The sequence below is a fragment of the Mauremys mutica genome, chromosome 5, assembly GCF_020497125.1.
Source record: "Mauremys mutica isolate MM-2020 ecotype Southern chromosome 5, ASM2049712v1, whole genome shotgun sequence".
NCBI lineage: Eukaryota > Metazoa > Chordata > Testudines > Geoemydidae > Mauremys > Mauremys mutica.
Window position 1 is genome coordinate 82,743,201 of NC_059076.1, and position 16,672 is coordinate 82,759,872.

Below are 16,672 nucleotides of genomic sequence, written 5' to 3' on the forward strand. Positions count from 1 at the left end.
AACATTACTGGAGCTGGTCCTCAGCCAGGCCCTTGAAAGGGATATCCAGCACGTTTGGATTACTGCAGACTTCATAGTTTTTGTGAGGAAGTTCACTGCCTCTAAAGCAGGGGTCCCCAACCCCCGGTCCGCGGCCCGGTACCGGTCCGCGGCCTCTTAGAAACCGGGCCGCGAACCGACCCAGTGGAGCTTCCGCAGGCATGCCTGCGGGAGGTCCAGCTGAGCCGCGGGACGAGCGCTCCCTCCGCAGTCGTGCCTGCGGGAGGTCCGCTGCTCCCGGGGCTCAGCTGGAGCTTCCGCAGGCACGCCTGCGGAAGCTCCACTGGAGCCGGTGGACCTCCCGCAGGCGTGCCTGCGGAAGCTCCAACTGAGCCCCGAGAGCAGCGGACCTCCCGCAGGCACGACTGCGGAGGGAGCGCTCGTCCCGCGGCTCAGCTGGACCTCCCGCAGGCACGCCTGCGGAGGGTCCGGCAAACGAAACTGGTCCCTGGACCTAAAAAGGTTGGGGACCCCTGCTCTAAAGGATATCTGGCACTGTCCATCCCTCCTCTCCCAAGTAGCTCAGCAATTCCATGCTGGATCTGGGAGTGTGTGTGGTGTTCACTCTCTTCTGAGGTGAGTTTGATCTGTGCCTTTTTATTTATTTATTTTTTTCTGGAGAGGACTAATCATTCAGTTCTTGCCATAATTTATATGGAGGGCCATGTGGCTATGTGGCACGGAACCCTGTTTGCTTCATATAAAATGCTATCAGGTGGTGTATCTGACCTTCATTTTTAAATTGTTTTTATTTCTAAATTGTTTGGGATTTTATCTTTTACCTACTACATTTCTAATGTTAGATTTACTTTTAGAAATTTGAACTATGATTAGACTGTTAAAGATTTTAAAGTCTTTCTTTTATTTTGATTCCTGTAGATTTGTCGCCTCTGTTTTCAGCATAACACCCCATTGGATGCAATTGCTCAGTTCAGGAAGCACATTGACTTGTGCAAGAAAAAAATAGGCAGTGCAGAGTTGGCTTTTGAGCATGCTGCCTGGATGTCTAAACAGTATGTTTTTGCTAAGTAATACTTCCATTGTAGCTCATGTATAAGCATTTCACAAAGTTAATTGTTTTATGTCTAGAGAAGCAGTGAAATTCTGAATTTTCCTTCATGAAAGAGTTGCAATAGATATTAAAAGGTACTATACTTAGGCATTTATTAGTTTAATTGTCCTGTGTCAGTGTGCTTTGCATTAATAACTGACTAATTCATAACTGGTGGGACTCAACATGTTGCATACTGTGAGATATAGAGTCTGATTTTACAGTTGTTGTTAGAAGCTTTGTCTAACTGACTTCAGTAGGAATTTAAAATTTTATAATGTATGCCAACCTCACAAAGATATTATCATAACATTATACTGTGTTTTAAACATACAGTAGACAGCAGGCCATAGCTGTAAAGATTGCTGTCCTCTGAGGGAGCGGGCAGGAGGGTTCTGCTTATTGGGATTGCCTCAAGTTAGTGGGGAGGAGTTAGGAAGGCTTTCATTGTCATTGCCCAGTCTTTATTTGTTCTGCATGTAAAGGGAGGACTTCAGTCTCCAGGGCTGTCAGTCAGCATCAGTCATGAGCACTGAATGCATATGGAAATAAAACTCTACAAATTTTACAAAACAGTATAGTTATTTCAAAATAGCTGGGCCCTGACCCTGGCAGTTCTGCACCCACATGAATGCAGTTGTGGGGAATGGGTCATTGAGGTTCAAAAACCTATGAAAGCCTTGGATGAACTTTAATTTAATTTACAATGACACTTTAGTTCAAATCTGTTGTGTATTGTACTTAACCATAGCCACATATATCATACAGTTAAAGCTTAATCTTTCTTTTTATAGTAAATATTCAGGTAAAAAATGTTGTGTTTAAAGATTTCAGGCCTTTGGAGACTTGTTTGATGAGGCTATTAAACTAGGCTTGACAGCAATTCAGACCCAGAATCCAGGTTTCTATTACCAGCAGGCAGCATACTATGCACAGGAACGGAAGCAACTAGCCAACGTACTCTGTAACCATGACGTAAGTTGCCAATCAGCTACCTTTTTGTTCTAAATCTTTATTAAAGCTTCAGTCTAGTATAGATGAAGCTAAATCCAACAATATGCCTTTATTAGCAACCTAGGAGCAGCAATACCTAGTACAGTATTTGGAAGGATTGACTATTAGTGAATAAATTAATCATCACTTTATCCCAAACGACCAGAACTGTAAAAAAAAAAAAAAAAAAAAAAAATTAGTTATGTAGCAGATTTTATGTAAAATATTTTCTAAATGTTTCTAAATTGTTCAGCACTTATCTGGCAGAAAAAGTCGGAAAAAGGAGCCAGTTTGTATTCCGCTATGAACACTTATGTATAATTATACCAAACTATACTTTCACACTGATATGTCAATCATTTAAAATATGCTGAATTCCTACTGATGCTACTTACCTGTCACTGCTGGGTAATCTTGTTAGGAACCAGTTAAAAAAATAAACAAAACTGCCTATAATTGTGCAGACTTTAAAAGGAAAAGTAATTAGTTTACACCAATTACAAGTTATGCTAAAAACAAACAAAAGTAAATAGGCTATAGTATTAGACTGAATTGAGAACATAAGAATGGTCTGACCCATTACAACCAATTGTGCATCTAGCCCAGTATCCTATCTTCTGACAGTGGCTAGTGGCAAATGCTTCAGAGGGAATGAACACAACAGAACAATTCCAACCTATCTTCCAGTACCAGCTTCTGGCAGTCAGAGGCTTAGGTACTCCCAGAATATGTGATTGCATTCCTGACCATATTGGCTAATAGCCATTGATAGACCTATTCTCCATGAACTTATCTAATTCTTTTTTTAACCCATTTATACTTTTCACCTTCACAACATCCCCGGCAATGAGTTCCACAGGTTGACCGTGTATTGTGTGAAGAAGTACTTCTTTATATTTGTTTTAAACCTGCTGCCTATTAATGTCATTGACTGATCCCTTGTTCTTGTATTATGAGAAGGGGTAAAAAACACTTCCTTATTCACTTTCTCCACACCGTTCATGGTTTTATGGTGTCATATCTCTCCCTTAATCATCTCTTTTCTATATTAAACTGTTCCAGTCATTTTAATCTCTCCTCATATAAAAGGTGTTCCATACCAGTCGTCATTTTTGGTTGCCATTCTCTGTACCTTTTCCAATTCTAATATATCTTCTTTGAGATGGAGTGACGAGAACTGCATGCAGCATTCAAGGTGTGTGTGTGTACCATGGATTTATATTTTCTGTCTTATTATCTGTCCTTTTTCTAATGGTTACTACCAATCTGTTAGCTATTTTGATTGCCACTGCACATTGAGCAGATGTTTTCGGAGTACTATCCACAATGACTCCAAGATCTCTCTTGAGTGGTAACAGCTCATTTAGACCCCATTCATGTATATGTATTGCCGGGACTATGTTTTTCAATATGCATTTCTTTACATATACCAACATTGAATTTTATCTGCCATTTTGTTGCCCAGCCACCCAGCTTTGTGAGATCCCTTTGTAACTCTTCACAGTCAGCTTTGGACTTAACTATCTTGAGTAATTTTTTATCTTATCTGCCATCTTTGCCCCTCATTGCTCACCCCTTTTTCCAGATCATTTACGAATATGTTGAACAGAACTGATTCTAGTACAGATCCTTGCAACACCCTGTTATTTACCTCTCTTCTTTGTGAAAACTGACCATTTATTCCTACCCCTTGTTTCCTACCTTTTTAACCGTTACTGATCCATAAGAGGACCTTCCCTTTTATCCCATGACTGCTTAGCTTGCTTAAGATCCTTTCATGAGGAACCTTGTCAAAGACTTTCTGAAAGTCCAGTACACTCTATCAGCTAGATCACCTTTGGCCACCTGCTTGATGACACCCTCAGAGAATTCTAATAGATTGGTGAGGCATAATTTCCCTTTACAAAAGCAGTGTTGACTCTTCTCCAGTGTATTGTGTCCATCTGTGTCTTTGGTAATTCTGTTCTTCACTATGGTTTCAACCAGTTTGCGCGTTACTGAAGTTAGGCTTACTGGCCTGTAACTGTAAAGATAGCCTCTGGAGCCTTTTTTAAAAATTGACATCACATTAGCTATTCTCCTGTCATCTGGCGCAGAGGCTGATTTAAGCAATAGGTTTCATACCACAGTTAATAGTTCTGCAATTTCATATCTGAGTTCCTTCAGAACTCATGGGTGACTACCATCTGCTTCTGGTGACTTATTACTGTTTAAATTATGAATTTGTTCCAAAACCTTCTCAAAACCTCAATCTGAGGCAGTTCCTTAGATTTATCACCTAAAAAGAATGGCACAGGTGCAGGAATCTCCTTCACATCCTTTGCAGTGAAGATCAACGCAAATAATTCATTTAGCTTTTCTGCAACAGCCTTGTCTTCCTTGAGTGCTCCTTTAGCATTTGATTTGTCCACTGATTGTGTGGCAGCCTTCCTGCTTTTGATGTACTGAAAAAAAATTGCTGTTAGTTTTTGTCTTTTACTTGTTGCTCTTCAAATTCTTGTTGTGGCCCACCTAATTATACTTTTACGGTTGACTTGCCAGAGTTTATGCTTGTTTTCCTCAGTGGGATTTGACTTCTTATTTATAAAGATGCCTTTTTGCCTCTAACCATCTCTTTCACTCTGATTAGCCAAAGTGGCATTTTCTTGGTTTTGATCATTACTGTTTTTTTTTAATTTGGAATATACATTTAGTTTGAGCCTCTATTATGATGTTTTAAATAGTTTACATGCTGCTTGCAGGCATTTCATTTCACTCTTGTGACTGTTCCTTTTAATTTCTGTTTAACTAGCTTCCTCATTTTTGTGTCATTCCCACCACAGCAGCATTTAAAAAGGGGTTTCTTTGGTATTTTCCTCTCTACAAGGATATTAAATTTAATTACATTATGGTTGCTATTACTTAATGCTTCAGCTATATTCACCTCTTCGTCCAGATCCTGTGCGCAACTTAGGACTAAATCAAGAATTGCCTCTCCCCTTGTGAGCTCCAGGACTAGCTGCTCCAAGAAGCAGTCATTAATCGTGTCTAGAAATTTTATCTCTGCATCCCATCGTGAGGTGACATGTAGCCAGTTATTATGGGGGTAGTTGAAATCCTCCATTATTATTGGGTTTTCTCTGTTTTTGTAGCCTCTCTGAGCATTTCACTGTGGTCAGTAATATATTCCTACTGCTACACTCATTATTCAAGCATGGAATTTCTATCCATAGAGATTCTGTGGTTGTTTGAGTCATTTAAGATTTTTACTATATTTAACTCTATACTTACTTTCATATATAGTGCCGTTCCCCCACCAGCACGATCTACTGTCATTTCTATATATTTTGCACCGTGATATTACCATAGTCTATTGATTATCATTGTTGTACCAAGTTTCTGTGATGCCTACTATATCAGTATCCTCATTTAATACCAGACTCTCAAGTTCACACATCATAGTATTTAGCCTTCTAGCATTTGAATACAACCACTTAAATAAATGTCTGCCTTCATGTGATGTAATTGAATGGGACTTTTTCATTTGAAAAAAACAACAAGGAGTCCTTGTGGCATCTTAGAGACTAACAAATTTATTTGGGCATAAGCTTTTGTTGTTTTTGCTGCTACAGACTAACACAGCTACCCCTCTGAAACCTTTTTCATTTGACTGTTTCTCTTTAGTTTCTACCTGTACTTTATCAACTTCTATCATCTTCTGTTTGCTAGGATACAGAGAAACCCCTTTAATAAATCCTCCCAGAGGGATGTCTCTATTCAAACTATGTGCAACTCCGCACCTGTCAGCTTTCCCCTACCCCTTACTTTAAAAATTCCTCTATGATCATTTCAATTGTATATGCCAGTATTACACTTTTCAATTGCTTATCTGGTTTCCTAGTAAGTAGTAATTTACACAAATGGTTGAAAAAGTTAAATACATTAAGAACTTGATATTACTCTTTTTGCTCTTTAAATGTGTATGTTTTTGCTTATTTACTTCAACACTGTTATCTTTGAAATATGAACCCTTTTAAAAGGCTATATTTGCTGCATTTACAGTCTTGTGTCAGCTATCCCAATCCGGATCCACTGGAAACTCAAACTGGAGTGCTTGACTTTTATGGACAGAGATCATGGCGTCAGGGAATACTAAGTAAATAATTTTTCTGTTTTTAATTCCTACAGAGGTCAGACAAAGGGATTGAGGTCCTGATCCTGTAATTAGCTCTGGATTGGCAGATTCCCTGCACCTCTTTACAGCCAACTGACTTCAGTGAGACTGAATAGGTGCAGTGGTCTGCCCTGCAGAACCAATTACAGGACTAAGTCCTTAATTTGTCCTTTGACTTGGCAGTGTAAATCTGAACTGTAATTCAGGAAAGTGTACATCTAGAATCTTATTTCTGTAAGTTTTCTCCTATGTAGATGAATATATCTTGTACCTAACTAGAGAGGTGTTTAAACTAGTTACTGGTGTAATATAAAATAAGTGGTACACAAAATAGTGATAGTTCTACGGATCATTTTATTCTCCTGGTTGTGGTTATGCATATGTGTTGATGTTTTTTGTTTTTGTTTTTTTGTTTTGTTTTGTTGTTAATGTCTTTTCTAAAACCGTGGCAAATATAATGGTCCTAGCTAGATGTGAGAGAGTGAAGTCCCCATATAATATCCCCAGAAATGCTCTTGGACTAAAAGTAAGAATCAATAAGAAGAGAAACAAGAGAGTAAGAACCATAAACTGGGGGCAGAGAGAGACACACAAGAAAGACAGAGGGGCCAGAGTGTCATAAGGAGGCCTTAATGTAAACAAATCAGGCCTGCAAACTCATCCCATTGTAAATAGCACCTCACTGTGGCAGACAAGAACTGCCACTTCCGGCAACACCTTTTCAGGTATCAAAATAGATTTAAAGGGAAAAGCTGAATCACTAGCTGTAAAGTTGGGAAGCCCATATATTATATTTTCACCATCCGTGGAACATTGAGTTTATGCACTTAGAAATGCTCACACTGTCGAATTCAACATTTTTCTCTCATTGATCACCTGGATGCACCTTTAGGCATAGCAACTTTTGATGTCTTTAAAACAGATTCCTTCTGGTGTTACCAGTCATAATACAGTGATATCATTTTGAGAATATAATTGGTTGGTTAACTGTGTGATTTAAAATATTGAGTCTTGAATCAAAATTATAAATATCAGTGGAGTTTAAAAGTGAATAAAACTTTTTGTTTCCTACTAAAATGTGCATTCAGGGTTCTGTCTTCCTGCAACAGTTGACAGCCTCATAAATGCATAAAATAAACAGGGAGCAGCATTCCTTACATTGCTTTAAGTGTAGATGTTGTCAACTATTGGTAGAGAAACACAACTGTGAAGTCATTACTTAGAAGCCAGCAAATAGTTTGTCTTATATATTTGTAAAATTTTAGTATTCTATCCAATGATCTAGGCATCTTTGAGAAGTCTGTTTTTTAAAACATCTAAGTTCACTTTTAAATTATTAATAAAGTGCTGGTTTCAAAGAACGTTTGTTCCAAAATTATCTTTATAGAACAGAGAATACAGCAGAGTTCTCCAAACATAAACATTCTTTCGCCTAAGAGATGGCAATGTGAAGAATCTAAATATGCCTGAGTTAGAACTCGCTTTATGTACACTTTTATCTTGTTGTGAAAAAACAGCAATTTCTTTTGGGACTGGACAAAATTCCAATTCAATGGACTTTTCATTATCATTTGCAGGCTTTGATCTTTCTGATCCAGAAAAAGAGAAGGTGGGAATTCTAGCCCTGCAACTAAAAGAGAAAAATGTTCCTCACTCTGTAAGTTTATCTTAGAAGTAATTTCTATATTTTTCTAACACTTTTTTGAAGTATAAATATTGCTATATCACTACTGCTAATTTATCTATTAGGAGCTAATAATTACGTTGCTGAGTAATGCTGTAGCACAGTTCAAGAAATACAAATGTCCGAGGATGAAGAGTCACTTAAGTAAGTATCAATTACCGAACAAATCTTTGAAAATCTTTGCAACAATATTTTAAGTATTGCATTGTAGACATATGACTTTGTTCTTTTCAGTGGTTCAGATGGGCGAAGAATATTATTATGCTAAAGATTACACCAAAGCTCTGAAGTAAGTATTATTTATGAATGATTCCTTTAGTGCATTATTTTTCTCATCTGGAACATAGACCTTATCAATTGTGAGATGGTGTTGGAAATTCATTTAAGAGACTTCAGTTACCTTGATGTGATGCCCATGGAGTTCTGGGAGTGAATTTGAGATTACTAATTCCCGCTTACATACCCATTGTATGGTCTACTTCAGAAGTTACCCCTGAAAGAGAGAGTAATTCTCAGCCAATGGTCCACAAATAAAAGATCACCCAGTGGGACAAATAAGAGCAGCCTAAAATTTGGAATATACTGTGTGATAGTTGCAAAGAGAATTTAATTACTCATACTCCTTTCAGATTTCTTTAGCATTCAAGACATAAGAAAAAAAAATAGTTAAATCTAAAGCTTAAAAGAAAATTTTCAGAATGTTTTGTCTATACTTAATTAAATAATTAGGGAAGGTAGTTATAGCTATTTAATAGGGCTGTCAAGCAATTAAAAAAATTAATCACAATTAATCACATTAATTAAACAATAATAGACCATTTAAATATTTTTGGATGTTTTCTACATTTTCAAATATATTGATTTCAGTTACAACACAGAATACAAAGTATACAGTGTTCACTTTATTATTTTTTATTACAAATATTTGCACTGTAAAAAACAAAAGAAATAGTATCCTTCAGTTCACCAATACAAGTATTATTGTGCAATCTCTTTATCAACTTACAAATGTAGAGTTATGTACAAAAAAACCTGCGTTAAATAAATAAACGAATAAAAATAAAATGATGTAAAACTTTAGAGCCTAGAAGTCCACTCACTCCTACTTCAGCCAATTGCTCAAATAAGTTTGGTTACAATTTGCAGGAGGTAATGCTGCCTGCTTTTTCTTTACAATGTCACCTGAAAGTGAAAACAAGCGTTTGCATGGCACTGATGTTTAAGTGCCGTATGCGCTAAAGATTAGTATATACCCTCATGCTTCAACCACCATTCCAGAGGACATGCATCCATGCTGATGGCGGGTTCTGCTTGATAACGATCCAAAGCAGAGCAGACTAACGCATGTTCATTTTCCTCATCTGAGTCAAATCCCACCAGCAGAAGGTTGATTTTTCTCTTTTGGTGGTTCAGGTTCTGTAGTTTCAGCATCTGAGTGTTGTTCTCTTTTTTTTTTTTTAAGTCTTAAAAGTGTCATCAGCATGGAAGCATGTACTCTGGAATGGTGATGGAAGCATGAAGGAGCATACGAATGTTTAGCACATCCGGCATGTAAATACCTTGCAGTGCCAGCTACAAAAGTGCCATGCAAATGCCTGTTCTCCCTTTCTAGTGACATTGTAAATAATAAGCGAGCAGCATGGTCTCATGTAAATGTAAACAAACTTTTTCTTAGTGATTGGCTGAACAAGAAGTAGGCTCTGAAGTTTTACATTGTTTTGTTTTTGAGTGCAGTTATGTAACAAAAAATCTACATTTGTAAGTGCACTACAGTACTTGTATGAGGTGAATTGAAAAATACTGTTTCTTTTGTTGTTTTTACAGTGCAAATATTTGTAATAAAAATAAAGTGAGTACTGTACACTTTGTATTCTGTGTTGTAATAGAAATCAATATATTTGAAAAAGTAGAAAAACATTTAAAATATTTAATAAATTTCAATTGGTATAATATTGTTTAACAGTGCGATTAATTCGCGATTAATTTTTTTGAGTTAATCATGTGAGTTAACTGCGATTAATCGACAGCCCCACTATTTAATATTAAAAAGTAAAAAACGCAGTTTTTTATTTATTAAAAATAAAACCTGTTAATGCAACGTTTAAGGTTACACAGGTAACAATTTAAAATCCAGGAAACACAAAAGCCGTTGGAAGTTTAGAAGTTCTGGGTGTATTAAAGTTATAAATTTAACTTTTAATCTTGTATGAAATCAGTGTTGTGCATTCAGCTTCTTAATTTTGTTTCTAAGTGCGAGGGGCTAATGCCTGTGCTACTTAATGTTAATCATTTTAATACTCCCAGTTAAAGTTGTCAATACAACAGAATGTGATCTTCCAAGAGAGTGTGGGTTGGGTGGGAGTGAGTTTGTCCTATCTTTGCTGCTGCTGCTTGGCTGGAAACCATTTTCTGGAAGGCCTTGTCTACACAAGAAAGTTTTTACAAGTTATATTGGTACAATTAATTTCTTTCCAGCTGTTGTTTTTAATTCTGTACTTAATGTTAAGGAAGGCAATTTGAGAACTTTTACTGTTGGTTGGTTTCCTTCCTGATAACTGAGATTGGAGAATCTCTTGTTTGAAGTGTGTGCTTCATTCTAGCAAGACAGTACATATTTCTCTATTGGTTTAAGTTTGTGCAGTAAGTGCCATTTAAAAAACCAAAACAATACTAACTGCAGCTATTACATTTAACATAACATTTACCATTTTGTGTCTATACAAAGGTAAATACAGTGAAATAAACATCCTTTTTTTAAAATGGTGCTCACTGTCCAATGGAGATGATGCATCTATTTTACAGAAGGTTCTTGATCAGCTATAAATAATAATAAAAAAAGGGTGGGGAAGCTTTGTCTGAGTCTCTATTGGTAAATCTGTAATTGATTAAGCTTTTTCGGGGGAGGGAGTTTTGGAGACAAAGGTGGGTTTGAGTTGGCTTCAGTATTGTTCACAATATAAGGATATCAAGTACATAACCCATAACTTTACTTAATTATACACTTGTCCCACTTTTTTTCCTCTTCCAGGCTGTTGGATTATGTCATGTGTGAATACCGTAGTGAAGGATGGTGGACTCTCCTTACTTCCATATTGACCACAGCTCTCAAATGTTCTTACCTCATGGCACACTTAAAAGATTACATTACTTACTCTCTAGAGCTGTTGGGTAGAGGTATCCTTTAAAGAAGTGTATCTCATGCCTATTAGTTATTATAGTATTTGAGTCTTCAACCTTGGCACAAATCATTGTGCCAATCATATACCTTACATTAGATCAAATGCATGCCAGTGTAAGGGGTGCAATTCCATCGACTTTGGAGTTGAACCATCTTATGCCAGAGCTGAATTTGGTCCCTTATTTCTAACATAGAACTTGCTCATCTTGCTCTTCAGTTTAATGCAGTGTAAAGCTTAGGAGTGAACTGGAGCACACTGTAAAGTTTAAGAGTGAATTGGGGTTAGAGAAGAAGTAATGCATATAACATTTTTAAAATGAGTCCAAAAACTGCATAACTAGAATAGTGTATAGAATACAATATCACAAAGATGTTAACCAGTTGAAAATAAACTTAGTAAAACATAACCATAGAGAGAGGCTTATTCCCTTTGTGATAGCCTACCTAAGACTATTTACCTGGCTCACTCTGACCGCACAAAAACAAGACAGCACAACCTCCTCCAGGAGGCGTAAGTGAGGGCTTTAATATTTTAAATAAAGAGTATCGATGACAAAATATATAAATGTCACTTTTTAACTCCTAGCCAACTACTGCATAGTGGCTACACTGGAATAATCCAAACTCTGTTGTGTAGTTTTAGTCTCTTGAATTCACATTAACTTGATCTCATTAACTGTCTTTTCCTCTACTTCAAGGGACAATGTCCTTCTGCTGTCAATACACTTGTTTTATATCTCTTCTCAGCTGCCATTTGCAGTCTTATCAGAGCCTGTTGTGTCCACTACTCCAAAGCATTCTGCTTGTACTTATAAGCAGAAACTACATGAGACCATTGGCAATGCTTGGAGAGGAAATTGCTCCCTTCATAGACTATTACGTTATTCTCTTTGGAATTTTTCCATCTTGTAAGCTATAAAGTACTTCACGTAGCCAGAGTTTGGAAACAGAAGTTTATTTTGCCACAATTGAGTGTCTTTCTATTGGCTGAGGTGAGAATAAGAGGAAAGACTTAAAATGGATAGAAAATATTAAATTCTCATGGAAAGTGTTGCATGAAAGTGGTAGATTTCTGAAGATGAATGCTTTAGGTGTCTTAGTTCAGGGACTAACTTTCTGTTAATACTGATGAAAGATTGTGATTCTCCTGGTTTTGTAGTTTGCTTTCCTTAATTCTGTTCATTAGCATCGACTTTAAAAGAAGAACAGAAGTCTCGGATAGAAAAGAACCTGATTAAAGTTCTCATGGTAAGCAAGTAGAATTTAGCTTGCTTGAAATGTGTTCAAAAGATTTGTCAATATCGGATTAAATCTTTATTTTATAACCTTCTATCTGGGTATAGAATGAGAGCCCAGATCCAGAACCTGATTGTGATGCTTCTGCTGTGAAAGCTTCACAGAAGCTGTGGACTGACCGCGTTTCCCTAGCAGGCAGCAATATTTTTACAATAGAAGTTCAAGATTTTGTACCATTTGGTAAGTCACAAAGCTTTTAAATTATTTTAAATTATACTTTGGTGTTGTAAATTGCACTCATTTGCTGTAAATGCCACTGAGGAGGAATAAATATGCAAAACATGTTCTAACTACCAGCGTTTAGAGCTTATGGCAACAAATCCATTTCTTCTTTATCTACATCACTGGGGTGGGAGGATGGTGAGAAAATCCAAATTACATTTTTTCCCTTTCTCCTTCTCCCAGATGTGATGTGGATAAATATAGTTGGTACAAAAACAGTTTGAGAGCCCTGTCTCAGGAAAAATCCTCTGAGCTGCAACTGGCCCACTGAAGGCCTAACATACAGTGGAAGAAAGAGAAAGTTCTGCTGAGAGAGGATGCTGTACCTCTGAAACAGAACTCCCCAGGGATGGAAACAAGGATATGTACTAGCTTAAACCCCACAAATACAAGGGGGGGGGGCATTAGCAGCTGCATAATTGCAGTGAAAGTGTTCTGCTGAACTTCTGTCCCCTTGTGTCTCCCAAAGCCCTGTGTAGGTCCCCAGTATTACCTAGCTTCATGTAGGAAGGCAGCATTTTAACCTTGGTATATTTATGAATAGGTGGAACTAAAAGATTGTTCTGTGTGGATGTCATGTACAAGGTATATCCAGGAAGTGGGAGTTTATGGTGGAGTTCAGTTTTCCAGCTTCACAGTCTTATCAACTTAACAAAGACCTTTTTGTTTTAAATTCTAGTGCAATGCAAAGCAAAGTTTCTTGCTCCAAGTTTTCATGTTGATATTCCTGTTGAGTTCGATATTTACTTGAAAGCTGATTGTCCTCATCCAATCAGGTTTTCTAAACTATGTGTCGGCTTCAATAACCAGGTAACTATGTTTTATATGTGTGATCATCTGTTAGGGGAAGGTTAATTTCTCATAATGGGTCTTACGATAACCTTGCAGCTTCATTATACTTTTCCAGTTTATTGAAAAAGGGACACTTTTACCTTTTATTTTTCTGTTAAAGTGTTTTCTTCTCTGTCACTCTTCTACTGAGGACTATACTGATCTAATAAAAACATTACTGATTTAGTAGAGACAACAATACAGCTTTTTGTCTCCTTGTGGTACTCCTAAAACAACACTTCTGAAATTAAACATATTTAAAATAATCTAGAATTACAAATATGACTTTCTATATGTTACATTAACTAGGATAATTGCACTTTAATTACTGCAAAGTGCAATTATGCAGTACTATTGAGACTACTTGTTAGAGGAAACTTTTTATCCTAAATAAACTTGTATCAGTTGCCTAAATACATTAGGTTTATGATCCATAACACTAATTGTTCACTGGTATGACAAGCAGAGAGCTCTAACAGGATTTCAACTTTAGTCTAGTAACACAGATTGTCAACATTCATTATATAGATAATATATTCTCAGCAATAGGCTAACTTAGTTTTTCTCACTTGCTATAGGAATACAATCAATACTGTGTGGTAGAAGAAGCATATCAGAAAAGTGACATTCTGGAATATTCATCCCAGGGACCAGTGTGCCTAGTCCCGGGTAAAACAAGGAAGTTCACTTTCAAATTTGTTGCAAAAAGTGAAGATGTGGGAAAGAAGATTGAGGTTAGTTATCTAGATTCACAGGTTTGGCTCGTCAAGCTCAAAATTGCAAGGTTGACTGCAGTTCTTTACTAGTTAGTAATGTCACCATATTGTGTATATTTAAATATAATTTGTTTTGTAAATAGCATTACAAGATTGGCACCCACTTCAAAAAACTGAGTAGAAAAAGGGACAGGAGGGAGTGAAAAATACCAAGAGCTTCATATTAAAGGAGTGTGTGTGTGTGTGTGTGTGTGTGTGTGTACACACAGAAATATATGTCTGCACACATGCATCCCCATAGTGCCACAGTTGCTTAAGTGAAACTGCCTGGACCATAGAGCCAGTGTGTTGAGATTTTAATCTGTGCTGCAAGCAGTTTTAGGGGTATGTATGTATGTTGTATCTAAAGTGTGTGTGTGTGTGTGTACTGCAAAATGACTGGAGGAGGGGGGAAAAAAAGTTGTATTTGAATAAACATGTTTCAGATCACCTCTGTGGATTTAATCCTGGGCACCGAAACTGGCAGATGCGTGATTCTGAATTGGCGTGGAGGAGGAGGAGATGCTGCTTCATCTCAAGAAGCGTTGCAGGCAGCTCGCTCCTTCAAACGGCAACCTAAACTTCCAGATAATGAGGTTCATTGGGACAGCCTGACTATTCAGGCAAACACTATGTAGGTAAAAGTTTAAAATGCATAATGGTGAATATCAAAAATATCCCCCATGTGTATTGGATCTTTGTAAAATAAATAAAAACTAAAAGGTACATTTTTGAACAAAAATAAGTAGCTCTTAAGGATTTATTTTCTGACTTACCTACTGTCCACCCCCTAGTCAGTAATCCTCTTTGTTCTTTAAAAAAAAAAAAAAAAGAAAGAAAAAAAAGGATTTATTTTCTGACTTACCTACTGTCCACCCCCTAGTCAGTAATCCTCTTTGTTCTTTAAAAAAAAAAAAAAAAAGAGAAAAAAAAAAAAAAGCTAGAGCTTACGGAAGAGGTTGATCTCAGTATCTCATTGGTCTATCTTTGGGCCATGACAAAACAGGCTTTAGCCCCCTTTTATTCATCCTGTCCAATTGTTTTTCCAGGTAAAACAAACAAGGAAGAGTTATTTACAGCAGTATATAAATACACAAAGAGGCCTGAAAATGCTATACAAGGAAATAATTTTTAATCTATTTACTAACTTTAATACTAACTGGACATTTTCAGAAGAATTAAATCCTCACTTTCACAACATTTGCTGTTTAATGTGGGATTCTGTATCTCTGGTTACAGAAATGTGAGCTCCCAACTCTTTAATAGGATCTGTGCCAGTGTTCCATGCCACTGATTTTCAGGCATTTCAGAGACTAGTGAAACAGGATATATCTCCCCTGGAGTTCTCATTTGAGCAATAGGCAACTTTAATCCTAACTAAAATGGACTAAATATTGAGCCATCCAAGAAATGTGGAGTAACTAACCAGTTTTTTCTTTTTTGATTAAAGGATCATTTCTAGAGTGCCAAATATTTCTGTCCAACTCCAACATGAACCTCCTGCCCTGACTAATGAAATGTATTGTTTGATTGTGACAGTCCAGTCACATGAGAAGACAGTTGCCAAAGATGTAAAGCTCACGGCAGGTTTAAAACCAGGTATTTATTTCTGTCATGGTAGCATCTTAAGGGTCCTGTTGTCCTAGTTATTGTACAAAGAGTTAACACAGAGCCACAGAGAGCACACAGTCTAAATCTAGGATTTACACAAATCATAATAGGTCAATTAACTAACAGTTACACAGGATGGGGTTTAAGAGGTGGACAGCACAATAGTGGAGACAGAGGTGTATGAACAAATGAGTGGTAACAAAGGTCTCATTCGCAGGTATTGCCAGCTTAACCAATACTAAACAGTAGTGTTTTGTGGGCATCAACAAAAAAGTCAGGTTTTAAGGAGGGATTTAAAAGAGAATTTTCTCATGATCTAACAATACTGTAAAGTTACTTTTGACAACACACAGATGGTAGTTTTTTTTTTTATTTAGCTGAGCTGCTAGCAAGTTTGTTACAGAATTAGATTAAAAGTAATGTTTCAAATACACTTGTATTTTTCTGGTGGACAACATGGGACCAATCTTGTCCCATTTGAAATTATGGGACAGGGTAAAAGTTACATTCCAGGTAGCTTCACATAGTTGCATGCTGTTAGTTTGGCTTTTGAATTCTTGATGTTATACCTATTGATGACAGTAGTGGTTGAGAAATACACTTTGCTTTGTATGGATAACTGCTAAAATGCATTTGTCTGTATATTATAATACAAGATCATGCAGAGTCTAATCCAAAGGCCATAGAAATGGGAGCCTTCCCACTGATCAACTTCATTGAAGTTTTTCGATCAGATTCATAATGGAGTATCTGACACCATATCTGTGTTCCCCCTTACTCAGCGTCTGAAAATTTTATACACAAGGTCATTATGGGCTTGCTGACTACTTAAAAAGAACTATCAACATTTAACACTTCT

The 16,672-nt window shown here is 36.9% G+C and overlaps 1 protein-coding gene across 1 annotated transcript in view; it reads left to right on the top strand.

Moving 5' to 3' along the window:
* TRAPPC11 (trafficking protein particle complex subunit 11) overlaps positions 1-16,672 on the top strand; it is a 38,892-nt gene that overhangs the window by 9,510 nt on the left and 12,710 nt on the right. Inside the window, exons 9-21 of the mRNA XM_045017845.1 lie at positions 919-1,052; positions 1,918-2,065; positions 6,125-6,218; positions 7,814-7,893; positions 7,986-8,064; positions 8,155-8,209; positions 10,949-11,094; positions 12,285-12,346; positions 12,442-12,574; positions 13,296-13,426; positions 14,026-14,181; positions 14,649-14,836; positions 15,653-15,801. Of these exons, the coding sequence (XP_044873780.1) occupies positions 919-1,052; positions 1,918-2,065; positions 6,125-6,218; positions 7,814-7,893; positions 7,986-8,064; positions 8,155-8,209; positions 10,949-11,094; positions 12,285-12,346; positions 12,442-12,574; positions 13,296-13,426; positions 14,026-14,181; positions 14,649-14,836; positions 15,653-15,801 (1,555 nt within the window). The remainder of the gene's footprint in view (positions 1-918; positions 1,053-1,917; positions 2,066-6,124; positions 6,219-7,813; positions 7,894-7,985; positions 8,065-8,154; positions 8,210-10,948; positions 11,095-12,284; positions 12,347-12,441; positions 12,575-13,295; positions 13,427-14,025; positions 14,182-14,648; positions 14,837-15,652; positions 15,802-16,672) is intronic.